Genomic DNA, 17,686 nt, shown 5'->3' with positions numbered 1-17,686 from the left:
AGGAAAGAATGTAGATGTTTTCTACACTGTTTTTACCCATTTCCTTCATCTCCTTATCTTTTTCTTTTTAATAGTAATTCAGAGGGGTGCCTGGATGACTCAGGTGGTTAAGTGTCTGACTCTTGGTTTCAGCTCAGGTTATGATCTCAGGGCTGTGAAATCGAGCCCCATATCAGGCTCCACGCTCAACACAGAGTTGGCTTAAAATTCTCTGCCTCGGAAGAATGAAGGGGGGTATATTGGAGGGGGAGACGAACCATGAGAGATGATGGACTCTGAAAAACAAACTGAGGGTTCTAGAGGGGAGGGTGGTGGGGGGATGGGTTAGCCTGGTGTTGGGTATTAAAGAGGGCACGTTCTGCATGGAGCACTGGGTGTTATGCACAAACAATGAATCAGGGAACACTATATCAAAAACTAATGATGTAACGTATGGTGATTAACATAACAAAAAATTTTAAAAAAAGATTCTCTGCCTCTCCCTCTGTCCTTGTCCCTGCTCAAATGCTCTCTCTAAATAAACAAACAAACAAACAAACAAATAAATAAATAAAATAGTAGTGCAGAGAAAGGCAGGTTCTAAGTGGAAATATTATAGAGACATTCAAAGAAAGTCTATGTTACACAAAGAGTGTTATTATTTTGGTAGTTAATGAAAAAATTTTTTTTTCATTTTCTTTCCTTTAAGATTATGTATTTGGGAGACGACAGAAGCCAGACATCCTCGGTTTTGATCATGCATCTGAAATCATGAGCCAACTAGACTTAACCTCTGAGTCTCAGCTTTCTTGTCTCTAAAATGGGGATTCAATACCTTCCATATAGGATTGCTTAGAGGATTGAAAGACCTGGCATAGGTCAAGCTGAGCTCTTCAGGCAACAGCCTTTGTGAAACCGAGTTCTCATTGGACACATGCCTTCTTCCTATATGAGCTGCTGTTTGTTTCCTGTTCTTTGTCTCTCCGAGAACTTGGGTTTTGTCAGGTATCTGTCTACCAAGTTTCCTAAACTGTGTGCTCAGGTACGCCAGGGTGCTGCAGCAAGCTCACCTAGAGCAGTCCAGGATATTTTAAATTTTAAAGGGAAACAGTGATACCTGGCATCTGTCAGAACTATACTGGCTCCAGGAAGTTCACAGTTTCAACATTAAATTGTGGTACATTTCTACCATTGATGTCATATCTTTGCAAGGCTGTTTTCTGTGCTGCATGGAAATCTATGTACAACAGAATGAAGATGGCGGAATCAATCCCATCTGAATCCAAGGTTTGAGAAATTGCACAGTGACTACGAGGTACAGACATCTCATAAGTACCTAAGTGTGGTTGTTGAAAAATAAAATAAAAAATGTATTTTTCTCTGGGTGCCTGCATGGCTCAGTGGGTTGAGCATCCGACTCTTGCTTGTTTCTTTCTGCTCAGGTCATGATCAGGTCATGAGATGGAGCCCTGCCTTGGGCTCCGCTCTCAGCATGGAGTCTGCTTGGGATTCTTTCCCTCTTCCTCTCCCCTGCCACCAGGACTCTCTCTCTCTTTCAAATAAATAAATAAATAAATCTTTAAAAATGTATTTTTCTCAATTTCTGTGTATTATTTTTCATAAGGTTACTAAGTTCATTAAATTGTTCGGATCTTACTATTCAGTAGGTGGTATTTCTTAGGTTTGTTTTTTTTTTTTATCTAGAGGTATGTGAAAAAAATGACTGAGATACTAAGTGCTGTGAGCTAGAAAGTCTGAGAATTTTCTGTTCTAATGATGTTTAACCTAGGATAGACAACAGTGATATAGAGAAATATGTAGATTTTGTAGTGTTGCAACAGTCAAGACTACATTCTGTAGATAAACTTTTCCCCCAGGAAGCCCCTTCTTTAATTAGTTAATTCCTATGTACCCTCAAATCTCAATTTAAATATAACCTCTTGCAGGATTTACAACTGTCCAACTTCCATTCACAGTGCCATCTAGATAAGGAACCTCTCATCTAGGCTTCCCAAAATCCTTTGCTTATTCCATTGTAGCATCCTGGAAATATTGATCTTTTTTTTTTTTCTCTACTTGAGTTTGTTGTGGGTGGGGATTTAAATGAACTTTGTATCTATGTAATCTGGCGATGTCTGGCATGTAACAAGTGCTCAGAAGATATTTGTTGATAAATTAATGAAACACACACAGGTATATATGGGTAATAGTAACCAGTGTTTACTAAGCATTTTTTTTTTAAAGATTTTATTTATTTATTTGTGAGAGACAGAGAGAGAGGCAGAAGGAGAAGCAGGCTCCCAAGGAGCAGGGAGCCCGATGCGGGACTCGATCCCAGAGTCCTGGGATCATGACCTGAGCCGAAGGCAGATGCTTAACCATCTGAGGCACCCAGGTGCCCCTTTACTAAGCATTTTATAGGTACTTCCAGGGTTATTCAAACGACATCTTATGAGCTTATAACTTGAAGACTATTTAGTATTTTTGTGACTTAAAGACCAATTAGTGTGATCCCTGAGTTCAGAAAGGTGAATGGAGGGCTAGGAGTAGCAGTCACTTTTGGTGATAGGAGCACACTCACTAAAACGTCTAAAACTAATAACCCTGACCACACTAAATCCGGTGGAGAACGTGGAGCAACTGGATCTCTCAGGCACTGCTGGTGAGGGTGTAACATGGTCAAGCCACTTTGGACAACAATTTGGCGGTTTCTCCTAAAGTTAAATACACGCTTATCTGAAGACCTAGTAATTCCAGTCCTCAGTGTTTATCCCAGAGAAACGAAAACATGTGTCAACACAATGACTTACACACTAACGGTTATAGCAGCTTTATACATAATTATTAAAAAGATGAAAACGCAAAGGTCTATACACAGGTGAATGGGTCAACAATTGTACTGCTTCCATACAATGGACTTCTACTCAGCAATAAAGAGGGACTACTGAAACACCAACAGTACTGGGTAAATCTCAAAACATGATGCTAAGGGGAAGAAGTCTGGCTCAAAAGAGCACAGGCTGTATGAAGTGATGTGATGTTAAAGAACGGGGAAAACTACGCTAAGGTAATAGAAATTAGATTAGAATTGCTTGGGAGGGAGTGGTTATTGACTGGGAAGTTCCTGGAACTTACCAGAGTGGTGGGAATGTGCTACATATTCGTTGGTGCTGTGGTTACCCTGGTGAATACATTTGCCAAAAACTCATAGACTGTACACTTAAAATACGTGTGTTTTATTCCATGTAAATTAAATCTCAGTTAAAAACAAAAAAAAATTACATGATGACCCAATCAACGATGGTGACTGGAAGCAGGGGTCATGACGTTCTTTTATGAGGAAGTGTATTCTTACAAGGTTAAAAAAAAATGAGCGTGGAGATGGGGAAGGGGGATTTCCAAGTACCAGAAACTTTCCTAAGTACTGACTTCAAGCAGAAGAAAACTTGGAAGCGTTCTCTATTTTACAGAGTGAGGGAAGGACGTTGCGATAGTTGATGCCGGATATGGGCCAGCCTCTAGTGAGGTGCCGATCCAGTTCGACCCCAACTCCCGCCAGGGGTCCCACTACGCCCGGCGGCTTCCTCGGGAGCAGCCGCCGCCGGCAAGTTGCAGTCGGGAGGGGAGGGCACTCGCCGGCGTCGCGCTGACGTCACGCGCGTGCTGACGTCGGCGGCGGCCGCGGCCTCTAAAGCGGGCTGTGTTGCGGGGGGCGCCGAGTTTGAGTAGTTTGGGGGCCGCTCGGCGCCTGGCGCTAGTCCCGCCGCCCGCCGCGCCCCGTGAGCCGCGCGTCGGCCTCACCGAGCGCGTCCGGCCCGTTCCCGCGGGGACCCGCACTGGCGGCTGGGCGGTGCTCGGCAAAAGTTGGTCCCTCACGGGCGGGCGGCCATGGAGCCCCGCAGCATGGAGTACTTCAGCGCCCAGGTGCAGCAGAAGGACGTCGGCGGCCGCCTGCAGGTCGGCCAGGAGCTGCTGCTCTATCTCGGCTCCTCCGGCGCCATCCCGGACCTGGAGGAGGACCTGGGGCGCCTGGGCAAGACGGTCGATGCGCTCACCGGCTGGGTGGGCTCGAGCAACTACCGGGTAAGCGGCGGCGGCGGCGGCGCGGCCGGGCCGGGCACGCCCTCTCCGGCCAGCCCTTTAATCCCGGACGTGCGCGACCAGCCAGGCGAGCCCCCGGGGTGCGCCTGGCGCCTCGGAAACGGCCCGTGAAGGGGAAACCTGTAGGCTCAAGGGTCCCTGGACGCGAGCCGGGGACTTAGTTCCCACCAGGACCAAGTTTTTCCCCAGTTATGAACAATGACAAATTCAGCGATTCCGTGACACAGTGCGGAGTTTTTTTGGCATTAGGACACAATGTTTAATCAGCTGTTTAACAAATCATCGATACTTTACATACAGAAAGCGCTCGAAGACTTTTTGCATTTGTACGTATCTTGTAAACACTATTGAACCAAGACAGGACATTAGAATACAATTTTTAAGTTCAAAAGAGTATCAAGTTAATCCCTGTTAATTAGTGCTTTTTATCTTACTTAATCTTGTTTCTTTTTTTCTTTTTAAAATTTTGAGTCTAGAAGGTTGTGTTCTTCGTCTCTGAGGGATCTTTAGAGCTTAATCAGGTGCCTGATTGCCTGATTAAGTTTACCGTTAAATCCAATACAAAGGTGCTGACCCCAGGGCATTATGTATTTGTTTCATTTATTGTCTACGGAAAGTAGTTGAACGCTTCCTGTTAGTTTTGCTGCAGTTGAAGACTGCGGATTTGAAACCTGTGTGCTAGTAGGTGACCTAGTGAAACGTGTCCAAGTGGATTAGTTGATGAAAAAAAATTACGAGCTACAAGAAGAATGAGTATTTTGAAGAGCTGGTAGTAGGCAGGCTGTAATGTAGCCAAGTTGAGAGACCAGGTAAATATTCTGTAATGAGCCTGTACTGTAGTTTTTAGCAGTTATCTTTTTTCTAGTCTTCTGGTGGCAGTGTTGCTTTAAAATGCTGGCTCAAGTCTACGGATGAAGTGATTTTTCTAAGTAATTTATGCTTATAATCCTGCGAATGGGCTGTACTTTGAAAGCTTTATTCTCCTAGAGTAGAAAGTTAAACTCTACAGTTACTATGCAGATTTAATGGTGAACTTACATGAGTTTTGGAAGGGGTTGACTTTTACAAGGATAATAAACCCTATGGAATTAACCACCTTGATGCTCTATTACATACTATTTCATTATTTTTTAAAACTTTAGAAAATGTTAACATTGAATGATATATCAGAACTGTTTGGGAGGTTATTATTTCTTTGGGAGAAACAAGCTAAATTTACTTACACTGTGAGGACATATGCACACTCAAGATAATTGATTTTATGTTGCAACATAGGCTGTTGTAGAAAGTCAGCTCTTTGGTAATGCTTGCTCCCCTTCCCAAGTAAAGGGTGTCACCTTCTACGCTGGCCATAGGGAGTTGGCTTTGGACCATTTCAATCTTCAGATATACCATCGTGTCACCTTCTACATCAGCCATGGTGAGTTGGCTCTAAAGATGTACCTTCAGTGAATGGCATTTGACCAGTCCCATCTCTTGAAACACATCTCTTGGCTTCTGTAATACCACAATATCCCAGTTTTTCTTTAATGTCTTTAAGCACTACTACTCAGTGCTGTATTTTCCTTTCAACTGGTCCCTAAGAATTAGAATCCATCAGGGATCTGACCAGGTTCTCATCTCTTTACTGCACTTACTGTATCAATCCCACTACATGAATTTTAGATTCCATGGTCTCTTGCCTACTTAAGGCCATTAATTCATCAATTCTACTTTCTCCTTCTTGAGTCATTAGTTCTCTTCTTTCTACTGAATGCTGTATATAAAATCTTTTCTGATGTTGTTAGAGGGCATTTGGGTTAGTTTCTTCCTTGGGTTTTATAAACTAAGTTACCAAACTAGGTCATCATTTTTTACCCAAGGTACAATAACACATATTTAAGTCTTTAGGAAAAAAGTGTATTGTGGAATTTTTTGAACATACACACAAATAGAGAATTGTACTTAAATTTCAAATTATGCTGAACAAAATACAATTTTCTTCAGATTTGGTACTGCTTTAGAATTTGAGTATCTTAATAACCATCATTACTTCCAAAAATTTGAGTGATTATACTATATGTTGGGTATTGTTCTAGATACTAAGGATCCAGCTGTGAACAAAACTAGTAAGCTCGTTCATTTAGCGTCATTTGGATATTTATTGAGTACCTACCATGAGCAGGCACTCTTCTAGGCACTTCAGGTACAGTAGTGGGAAAACCAAAATCCTTGCCTTTGTGGACTTAGATTCTAGTGGAGGTAGAGGAATACACACAGATGAGTAACTAGAATCTACAATATGTTAGAGGTGGTAAGTGCTTTGGAGAAAAAAAGCAGTGAAGGGAATAGGGAATGTTGGGCAGGATGCAGGTAATCAAGAAAGGGAGGTGAAATTTGGGTATAGACATGAAATAAATATAGGAGTGAAGGATGATTTAGGCAGAGAAAACTGCAAATGTGGAGGCCCTAGTTCTGTGGAGGAACATAAAGAAGGACAACATGGCTAGAGTTTATAAGTGAATGATGTATTAAGAAAGATGAAATTGGGGAGACAGGTGGAAAGAGCCTTAGAGGATTTTATTCAAAGTCAGTGGAGGGTTTTAGGTAGAAGGGTGGCTGCTTTGTGGAGAGTGGACTGTAAAGATGGCGATGTTGAGAAGTGCAAGATTTTGAGATACGCTTTGGTGATAGAGCCAGTGGGACCTCCCGTTGGGTTGAGAGAGAGGAATTAAGAATAATTGTCTTTCTTGAGCACCTCTCGTATACTCGGCAAATTGATGGAGGAGTACTTGAACCTAGGGAGGTTAAGATTTTCCTACTCCCTTTCTCTACTTTTCTAAAACTCTTCAGTATCCTATCATTTATCAGTTCTACTTTTTTATATTGTTTATCTGCAAATGTAACAGTAAGTTGAGTCTAAAAATGGAGAAATAAATAGTATTTCTGTAACTATGAAGTGCTGAACTAAGTAATATGCTAAGATTTCAAGTCTTCTCAGAATCCAGAATCACAGCCCCTTTGCCATTTGAAGGATGAGACTTTCCAATGTCAGCTTCACCTTGATTGTATTTCTTATAAACTCTCAGTTTCTTAAAATACACCATTTCTTAGCTTGCTTAAACAAAACTTGAGATCTATTTATATATGGACCTTGCCTATTCTTTTTACTTACAATAAAGAATGTCCACGTTTTTAATTTTTTACTGTAAACATTCTTTTACGTTGTCTTCTTGTATATATGCATGAGAGTTTGATTAGGGCAGTGATTCTGAACCCTGTCAGATTCAGTGCCCTCTTTTAATGTCTCCCTTGTAATCCTGAAATAAAATTTATAGATAATACCGAAGACACATAATTTTTTAAAATCCTAATAATGTCCTAGCTGTACTAAAAAAAAGGAAAATTATATGTAATTTGTAATGACAAAATAGAATTCAGTATGTAAATGCCCCATAATGGTAGCTAGATGGCTGTACCAGTACATAGTTTTGCTGTAAATGCTACTACAGCCAGTTCAGACCACTACGGGTGTGTGGTTGCTGGGGATTCAGACTTACAAGTGGCATTACTATTGGTGATTGTGATATCCTAGAACTGTAAATCCTGAAACTTATTTTCCTTGAGTACTCCAATTTAAGAGTTTGACCGCCCCAATCCAGTTAGCTTTTAACTATCCCACACGCCTCTAGTCTGAGCTTACATTTCCTGGTCAGTCAGTCACACCCAGCATTCATTCTTAATTCTCTTCTCCCTGTTCATACTCGTTTATGGTCCTGATTTGATAAAATGGAATCCTGGTTAATGCAACTCTGCCTACCTCCACACCTGTGGTGCCTACATCTGCAACTAAAGGTAGATGGAGAAGAATACAAAACCTCTGATTTCATTTTAAATTTCTGACCTTCAAGGGGGCCCTAATTGGTGGCTGGCAATCATCTGTATTTTCTAGTTCATTCAGTCTTTGACAAACTATTTTATATCTGTCCCCCCCCCCCCCCAGACCTACCAGTATCTCTTCTATATTCAGTGTCAGCTAATGGCCTTACTTGCTACTTTACTGAGAAAATTGAAGGAATTGGAATTTCTTAAGATTCCCATTAGGGTATGTACCCACCTCCCAGCATTCATACCCATAGCAGGCTCTCGGTGTTTGTTAAATCTAAATTAAAGCACATTTGTCCCTTGATTTACCAGCTGGAACACTTATGTACTAAAACCATGCAAAAGAAAAGTTCTAGGCTCTGATAATTTCAAACAGGATTTTCATTTACTTGAATGGCTGGCAGCAGGGCTGCTAAGTATGGCCATGTAACTTTGGGCTGCACAGCTCCAAGAAATAATAGTGTGTTGTACTACCCCCTCCCCCAGTTTAGAATAACTGTTTTTGGGTATATGTCTAGGAGTGGAAATATTGGATTATACTTCTGTCTTGTCCCGCTCACTTGATCTAGAATTAATCAGTACCTTTAATTTTAAGTCATTTGTTTCCCTCCTTTTTTTGAGGGAAATAGTTTTATTATATAATTACCTAAAAATAACCTGTTACTTCTTTTTAGGTTTTCAATGTTGTAAGCCATCAGGTTTTACTTCCTTGATCTGTGCATACAAAGCTCTACTTGACAATTATTCTATCCCATTCTTTTTTTTTTTTTAAGATTTTACTTATTTATTTATTTGACAGAGAGAGGGGAGAGAGAGAGAGAGAGAGAGAGAGAGAGAGACAGACAGCAGGAGAGGGAACACAAGCAGGGGGAGTGGGAGAGGGAGAACAGGCTTCCCGCTGAGCAGGGAGCCTGATGCGGGGCTCATCCCAGGACTCTGAGATCATGACCTGAGCCGAATGCAGATGCTTAACGCCTGAGCCACCCAGGCGCCCCTAGTCTATCCCATTCTCTACTCATTTTCTTAGATGCTGAGTTAATTTGTGGAAAAAATGTACTGTAAACCATTAATATTTCCTAATGAGAGGAGCATTACAGGAAGTCTGCTTGTTACAAAGAATACATATCTTTTTTTCTTTTCTACTTACAGTGGAAAACATCTGTGATTATGAATTAAGCTTATCTTCTTCCTAGATTTCAAGAATTGTTGTTAGGCTGACTTTTACATGGGAAATTCTAGTTGTGGTTCTTAAATCACAAGTAGTCATTACTATCTCGTGCATTTATTTAGCTTTGTTGTTGGACAACATTTCTGATTTAAACTATTTGGCAAATTAAACATACTGAATTGAATGAAACTCTAGCCAAGGCGACAACTTGTGTGTGATTTTATTGACATCACGTTAGTTACTCAGATATGTTAAACCACTTCTGATTCAGAGGTGAAAAGGGAGAGTGAGAAAGAGAATGGGAAAATGACCCTAAAGGTTCTGGGACTTCTTGGGGTTAATAAAATTTCATAAATTTTTTTAAGTTTCGGTTTTATGGCTTTAAAACACCCTAAAATTTAAACTTGGTCTTAGCCCCAAATTTGCTTTTTAGAGTTTCTGTTTTTCTGTGTGTTAAAAAATGTTATTTTTGCTTTTAGTTTTTTTAGTATTTTGTTTTATACTTTTATATTTATAATTTAATATGTCTCTATTCTTGCTTTTGTGTTTTATATGTACCTGTTAGAAATTTCGTACACTAGTTTTGCTTTTATGTTTTAAAGGACCTGAATGGAGGGGCGCCTGGGCCGCTCAGTCAGTTGAGCAGTCTGCCTTTGGCTCAGGTCATGATCCCGGAGTCCCAGGATCGAACCCCCGTATCAGGCTCCCTGCTCAGTGGGGAACCTGCTTCTCCCTCTGCCCCTCTCCTCTGCCCTCTGCTCATGGTGTCTCTCTCTCTAGAATAAATAAATAAAATCTTAAAAAATAAAATAAACAACCTGAATGGAAGCATTTGAGTTCCTAAGGAAGTGGTGGGGAGCAAATTGGAATATAGCTCTAGTTTTCTTCTCTTCTTTCTTGATGGTTTCTTATTCTACTGAAAGGACCCTTAGCCAAGATGTAGGCTAAGTTGAAAGATGTCCAAATGGAAATTCAGGAAAGTCATTTGTCTCTAGCTCCATGGTAAATTTTGGTATTTGCTATATTAAATTCACCCACCATATTCTTTAGGAATGTGTTGGCTTATTATTGGGTCTTTATTTACTAACCCATGTGAATTTTAGAATCAGCTAGTCAAGTTGCACTAAAAAATTGGGGCTTTTATTGGAATTACATTGAATATCCTCTTTTTGGGGGAAGATTGGATATCTTTCTTTTTTTTTTTTTTAAAGATTTTATTCATTTGACAGAGAGAGACACAGTGAGAGAGGAATACAAGCAAGGGGGAGTGGGAGAGGGAGAAGCAGGCTTCCCGCGGAGCAGGGAGCCCGATGTGGGACTCGATCCCAGGACCCTGGGACCATAACCTGAGCCGAAGGCAGTTGCTTAACGACTGAGCCCCCCAGGCGCCCCAGATTGGATATCTTTATAATGACCTCTTTTACCCATGAAAATTATTTGTGCTTTTTTTTTTAAGATTTTATTTATTTATTTGAGAGAGGGAAAGCAAGAGAGAGATCACCAGTGGAGGGAGAGGCAGAGGCAGAGGGAGAGGGAGAAGCAGACTCCCCACTGAGCAGGGAGCCTGATAGGGGCTCGATCCCAAGACCCTGGGATCATGACCTGAGCCGAAGGTGGATGCTTAACCAACTGAGCCACACAGGTGCTCCTATGTTTTCTTTAATATGTCTCATTAATGTTTCATTATTTTCTCCAAATAGGTCTTACGCATATTTTGTTAGATTTATTCTCATAGTTATTGAGAGTATAAATCCTATTTTTTGTTTTTAAAATTATGCTTTCTGATACATTGAAATGAAATGGCATTTTGGATATTGATTTTTGCGACCAACCTGCCTGTAATTCAAAACATTTTTTCTGCAGTTTGTGGATTCTTTTAGGTTTTCTCTACATATGGTAGTCCCTCCTCATCTGTGGGGGATACATTTCCAAAACTCCCCAGCAGATGCCAGAAACAGCAGATAGTACTATACACACACTATGTTTTTCCTTATACATACATACCTGTAAGAAAGTTTAATTTATGTTAGGCACCATAAGAGATTAACAGCAATAATAAAGCGGAACATTTATAACAATATACTATAATAAAAGCTATATGAATGTGGTCTCTCTCAAAATCTCCTTGTACTATACTCACCCTTCTTGTGATGATATGGGATAATGAAATGATGAAATGAAGTGAGTTTAGTGATGTAGGCATTGTAACATAGTGTTAGGCTATTACTGATTTCTGAAGAGGATTATCTATCTACTTCTGAACCACAGTTGACCTTGGGTAACTCAGGCTGTGGAAAGCAAAACTGGGGCTCAGGGGGGACTACTGTATAATAATATCAGATAATAATAATAGCTTTGCTTCTTTCCAGTTCTTTAGTTTTGCTTGGTTTGGGTGCATTGGCTAAGACTCTCAGAATTAGGTTGAGTAAAAGAGTGTGGGCCTTGAGTTGTTCTTTTGTTTCAAGGGTATGTTCATTTCACCATTAGGAATCACAGTTCCTGTAATTTTTTTTAAAAAAACTTTTTACTATAAAGAATTTTGAACATATGTAAAAGTAGACAGAATAAAATAACAAATCCACCCACAACATTCATCAGTCCATGGCTAATCATGCCCCATCACTTTGTCACAAATCACAGATACATTGTTTCATCAATGAGACTTTTGATTTAGTGTCTGGAAGATAAATGTTCTTTAAAAAAATTGTTGGAGTGCCTGGGTGGCTCAGGCAGTTAAGCGTCCAACTCTTGATCTCAGCTCAGGTCATGATCTCAGGGTCTTGAGTTCAGGCCTCATGTTGGGCTCCCAACTGGGCATGGAGCCCACTTAAAAAAAATTGTTAAAAAATTGTTAACATAACCTCACCACCATTATCATATGTAAAAAAAATAATTCCAAATATGCAGGGTCAAATTTCCAATTTTTAAAATGTCATGCAAATTTTTAAATTAGATATTTATTTGTTTATTTTAGTAGGCTCCCACCCAACATGGAACTCAGTGTGGGGCTTGAACTCACGACCCTGAGATCAAGACCTGAGCTGAGACCAACAACAGTTGGATGCTTAACTAAGCTACTCAGGCACCATACACTTAGTAGCCTAAAGTAACATAGGTTTATTTTCTTATCGTTTTGGAGGTCAGAAGTCCTAAATGGGTTTCACTGGGATAAAATCAAGGTTCCAGCAAGATTGTATTCTTCTAGAGAACTTTGAGGAGATAATTTTCCATATTCTGGAAACCGCATGCATTTCTTGGCTTAAGGCCTCTTCTTCTGTCTTCAAAGCCAGCAGTATAGCACCTTCAAATCTTTCTGACTACTGCTTTTGTCATTGCATCTCTGTTTACTCTCCTGCCTCTCTTTTATGAGGCGTCTTGTGGGCCCAAGATAACCCAGAGTTATCTCCCCACTTTAAGACCTTTACCACATCTTTAAAGTTCTTTTTACCACATAAAGTAACATTCTCACAGGTCTTGGAGGTTAGGATGTGGACACCTTTGGGAGGCCATACCTCAGTCAACATGTTTATTAAGTTTCTTTGAATTTGTTTCTCCCTCCGTTTCTCTTTTTAAAAGTTCTTGGATTTTAGGGTGCCCGGGTGACTCAGTCGGTTAAGCGTCTGCCTTCAGCTCAGGTCATGATCCCAGGGTTCTGTGATCAAGTCCTGCATAAGGCTCCCTGCTCAGTGGAGACCTTGCATCTCCCTCTGCCCTTCCCCCACTCTTGAGGGTGTTCTCTCTCTCTCTCTCATAAATAAATAAATCTTTAAAAAAAATTCTTGGATTTTATTTGTAGAGTTTCCCACAGTTATGTTTTTGCTGATTTCATTCCTGTGCTGCTAGTTCCTCTGTATTTCCTATAAATTGGTAGTTGGACCTATAGCTTGATCAGATTCAGCCCTTTTTCCCCCTCAGGAGGCACATAGCATCAAGAAAGCACATAAGGTATGATAGTATCTTTTTATGATGTTAGCAACCATTAATGTTCAGTGTTTAGATTTCTTAATTCATTAGGGTTTGCAAAATGATACTCTAATCTTGTTTTTCTTTCACTTATTAACTAGAATACTTTTATAAAGAGATATTTAGACCATTTACTTCTGTTTGGTTACTCATTGGCATAGTTTATAATAGAAAGGCATACTTCATTTTGTTGTGCTCTACATTATTGTGCTTCATAGATACTGCATTTTTCGCAAATTGAAGGTTTGTGGCAACCCTGCATTAAACAAGTCAATTGGTGCCCTTTTTCAGACAGCATTTGGTTACTTTGTTATCTCTGTGTCACATTTTGGTAATTCTTGCAGTATTTCTAATTTTTTTTGTTGTAGTGTGTTTGTTATGATGATCTGTGATCAGTGATCTCTGATGTTACCATTGTAATTGTTGGAACCACACCCACTCAAGATGGCAAACTTAATAAATGTGTTCTGACCACTCCACTGACCAGCCATTTCCTGTTTTTCTCCCTCTCCCTGGGCCTCCCTGTTCCTTGAGACACAACCATATTGAAATGAGGCTCTACAGTGGCCTCTAAATGTTCAAGTGAAAGAGTTGCCTGTGTCTCACATTAAATCAAAAGCTAGAAATGATTAAGTTTAGTGAGGAAGGCAAGTCAAAAGCTGAGACAGGCCAAAAGCTAGGCCTCTTGTGACAAACAGCCAACTTGTGACTGCAAAGGAAAGGTTCTTGACGGAAATTAAAAGTGCTACTCCAGTGAACACACAAATGATAAGAAAGCAACACAGCTTTATTGCTGATACAGAGACAAAAGTTTTAGTGGTCTGGATAGAAGATCAAAGCGGCCACAATACTCCCTTAAGCCAGAGTGTCGTCCAGAGCAAGGCCCTAACTGTCTTCAGTTCTGTGAAGGCTGAGATTGGTGAGGAAGCCATGGAAGTTTGAAGCCAGAAGTTGGTTCATGAGGTTTAAGGAAAGAAGCCATCTCCATAACATAAAAGTTCGAACAAGTTATTCAAAAGATCTAGCTAGGATGATTCATGAAGGTAGCTACACTAAACAACAGATTTTCAATGTAGATGGAACAGCCTTATATTAGGAATAAGATGCCATCTAGGACTTTCACAGCTAGAGAGAAGTCAATGCCTGGCTTTAAAGGACAGGGTGACTCTCTTGTTATGGGCTAATGCAGCCTGTGACTTTAAGTTGAAGCCACTGCTTCACTTAAATTGTGAAAATCCTAAGGCCCTTTGGAATTAGGCTAAATCCACTCTCCTGTGCTCTATAAATGGAACAACAGCGCCTACGGGAGAGCACATCTATTTACAACATGGTTTCCTGAATATTTTAAGCCACTGCTTAGACCTACTGCTGAGGAAAAAAAGATTCCTTTCAAAATATGACTGCTCGTTGACAATGCGCCTGGTCACGCAAGAGCTGCAGTGGAGATGTTCAATGAGAATTATTGTTGTCTCCATGCCTGCTAACATGCCTGCTAATCCATTCTGCAACCCATGGATCATGGAGTAATTTTGATTTTAAAGTCTTACTGTTTAAGAAATAACATTTCGTAAGGCTATCGCTGCCATAGATTGTGATTCCTGTGATGGATCTGGGCAAAGTAAAGTGAAAACCTTCTGGAAAGGACTCACCATTCTAGATGCCAAGAAAATTCATGACTCCTGGGAAGAGTTCAACATAACATAAACAGGAGTTTGGAAGAAGTTGATGGCTTTGAGGCATTCAAGGGAGGGAGTAACTGCAGATGTGGTAGAAATAGCAAGAGAACTAGAATTAGAAGTGGAGTCTTTGCTGTGCAGTAACTTTATCTTGATGTAGTCCCAATAGTTTATTTTTGCTTTTGTTTCCCTTGCCTCAGGAGACATATAGAAGTTGCTACAGCCAGTGTCAAAGAAGTTACTGCCTATGTTCTCTGCTAGGATTTTTATGGTTTCAGGTCTTACAGTTAGGTCTTTGATCATTTTGAGTTTATTTTTGTGTAAGGTGTAAGAAAGTGGTCCAGTTTCATTCTTTTGCATGTTGCTGTCCAGTTTTCCCAGCACCATTTGTTGAAAAGACTGTCTTTTTCCCACTGGATATTCTGATAGGTTAAATAGGTGATGGGTATTAGGGAATGTACTTGTCGTGATGAGCACGACAAGGGTGATGTAAGTGTTGAATTACTACATTGTACACCTGAAACTCATATAACACTGTATGTTAACTAACTGGAATTAAAATAACCTAGGGGAAAAAAAAAAGAAACAGAGCCTGAAAATGTAAGTTGCTACAATCTCATGATAGAACTTGAGCAGATGAGTTGCTTCTTATGAATGAGGAAATGGTTTTTTTTGGGATGGGATCTACTCCTGGTGAAGATGCTGTGAAGATTGTTGAAATGACAGCAAAAGATGAAAAATATTACATATATTTAGTTGATAAATAGCATCAGAGTTTGAGAACCTTGACTCCAATTTTGAAAGAAATTTTGTGGGTAAAAGGCTATCAAACAGCATCACATGCTACAGAGAAATCATTCATGAACGGAAAAGTCAATTGTTGCGGCAAACTTCATTGTTGTCTTTTTTTTTTTCCTGAAGATTTTATTTCTTGACGAGAGAGAGACAGTGAGAGAGGGAACACAAGCAGGGAGAGTGGGAGAGGGAGAAGCAGGCCTCCCGCAGAGCAGGGAGCCCAATGTGGGGCTCGATCCCAGGACCCTGAGATCATGACCTGAGCCGAAGGCAGACGCTAAACGACTGAGCCACCCAGGCTCCCCTTTTGTTGTCTTATTTTTAAAAAATTGCCACAGCCACCCCAGCCTTTAACAACCACCACCCTGATTGGCCAGCTGCCATCAACATTGAGGCAGGACCCTCCACCAGCCAAAAGATTACAACTTGCTGAAAGCTCAGATAATTGCTAACATTTTTTAGCAGTAAAGTATTTTATAGTTAAGGTATTTACTTTTCTTAAGACTTAATGATATTGCATGCTTACTAGAGCAAAGTATAGGGTAAACATGACTTTTATATGCACTGGGAAATGAAAAAATTCACTTGACTCACTTTGTTGCGATATTCCCTTTATTTAAGTGGTCTCGAACAGAATCCACAGTATTTCTGAGGTATGCCTTTAGTTCAAATGATTCTTTCATTTATTAAGTGTCGAAATAGTAAGGTGGTCTTCTAGCATCCTCCAATATTGGCTAAATAGTTTTTATCATTATGAATTCTTGTATTTAAACATATCTAATGTTATTTCAAGACAATGCAATTATTATCCTTATTAATACTTAAACGGCTTATCTTGACATGACCCTAGTAATCTCTTATAGCATCTTCGCTGTCTGGTATCACAAGATGTCCTAGTTCCTGCTCCTGCTCTGGAATCAGCCACTTCTCCAAGGAACTCTGGTTCTTTTTAGTGGGAAATAGTATATATGTGAGTGCTAGTGGAACTCATTGTTACATGTTTGATTGTTTCTAGATTTTTTTTTCAATGAATAGAATGGGTTTTATCTTAATTTTGAAGAAAAATATATCATGAGTTCATAGTGATTCTAATTTAGTTTCAGGACTGCATTTTTCCTACTTCTGTATGTCTTCTGTCTCCTTCAATCAACAAGATTTCTAAAATCATTGAAGTTTCTTTTATGCAGAGTTTAGTGTTTGTTCTTAGGATATATCCCCCTGGAAAGAGATAATCAAATTACTAAACTTTAAAATCACTTGAAATAGTTAAAATACTAATTTGGTATACGTTTAGGTTCACTTATTTTGTTTTCAATGAAATTAGTTATTGCTACAAATTCAGTGTATTCAAAATAATCTGGCTTCCTTCTCTATTCCTTATAGCCTGTTCCTAACCATTAAAAATAGTTTTTATTATTATTTTTCCATTGCTGTTATTTATTTTTTTTTTAAAGATTTTATTTATTTATTTGACACACAGAGAGAGCGAGATCCAGAGAGAGAGAGAGAGAGGGAGAGAGCACGAGCAGGGGGAGCGGCAGGCAGAGGGAGAAGCAGGCTTCCTGCATGAGCAGGGGGCCCGACGTGGGGCTCGATCCCAGGACCCTGGGATCATGGCCTGAGCTGAAGGCAGCGGCTTAACCAACTGAGCCACCCAGGCGCCCCTCCATTGCTGTTATTTTTAATAAACATTTCTAACTATATCTACACATAGTCTTCTTTGTATATATACATGCATTGTCCCAACTTAGTTTTTTCACTTAACGATATATCATGGAGGTGCACCTGGGTGGCTCAGTTGGTTAAGCGTCTGACTTGATTTTGGCTCAGGTCATGATCTCAGGGTCGTGAGATCAAGACTTGTGTCGTGCTCCACGCTTAGCGGGGAGTCTGCTTGAGATTCCCTCAGCCCTCCGCCCCCCCCACTCACTCTTTCTCTTTAAAATAAATAAATAAAATCTTAAAGAAAACAATATCATGGAGGTTATTAGGATTAAGGAGGGTAGTTCTCATTTTTATTTTTAAAGTGTTATAGTGGGGCACCTGGGTGGCTCAGTCGTTAAGCGTCTGCCAGGGTCCTGGGATCGAGCCCCGCATCAGGCTCCCTGCTCAGTGGGAAACCTGCTTCCCCCTCTCCCAC

General features: G+C 40.2%; 1 protein-coding gene across 34 annotated transcripts in view; it reads left to right on the top strand.

The window, feature by feature from the left end:
• The first annotated feature begins 3,295 nt into the window (after window positions 1–3,295).
• Window positions 3,296–17,686, top strand: part of CLASP2 (cytoplasmic linker associated protein 2) — a 177,931-nt gene continuing 163,540 nt past the window's right edge. For 6 of the 34 annotated variants that reach the window (XM_073902442.1, XM_073902464.1, XM_073902452.1 and 3 more), the window contains exon 1: window positions 3,299–4,062. In XM_073902442.1, coding sequence (XP_073758543.1) covers window positions 3,868–4,062 — 195 coding nt within the window. In that variant the 5' untranslated portion in view covers window positions 3,299–3,867. Of the gene's footprint in view, window positions 4,063–17,686 lie in introns of all 34 variants that reach the window. The other 28 variants (XM_073902493.1, XM_073902462.1, XM_073902513.1 and 25 more) reach the window with 8 other exon arrangements.

The sequence above is a fragment of the Callorhinus ursinus genome, unplaced genomic scaffold, assembly GCF_003265705.2.
Source record: "Callorhinus ursinus isolate GAN/ISIS: 27379988/994484 unplaced genomic scaffold, GSC_fseal_2.0 scaffold1, whole genome shotgun sequence".
In the NCBI taxonomy this organism is placed as follows: Eukaryota; Metazoa; Chordata; class Mammalia; order Carnivora; family Otariidae; genus Callorhinus; species Callorhinus ursinus.
Note: the sequence above shows the minus strand (reverse complement) of the source record. Positions and strands in the feature narration are given on the sequence as shown.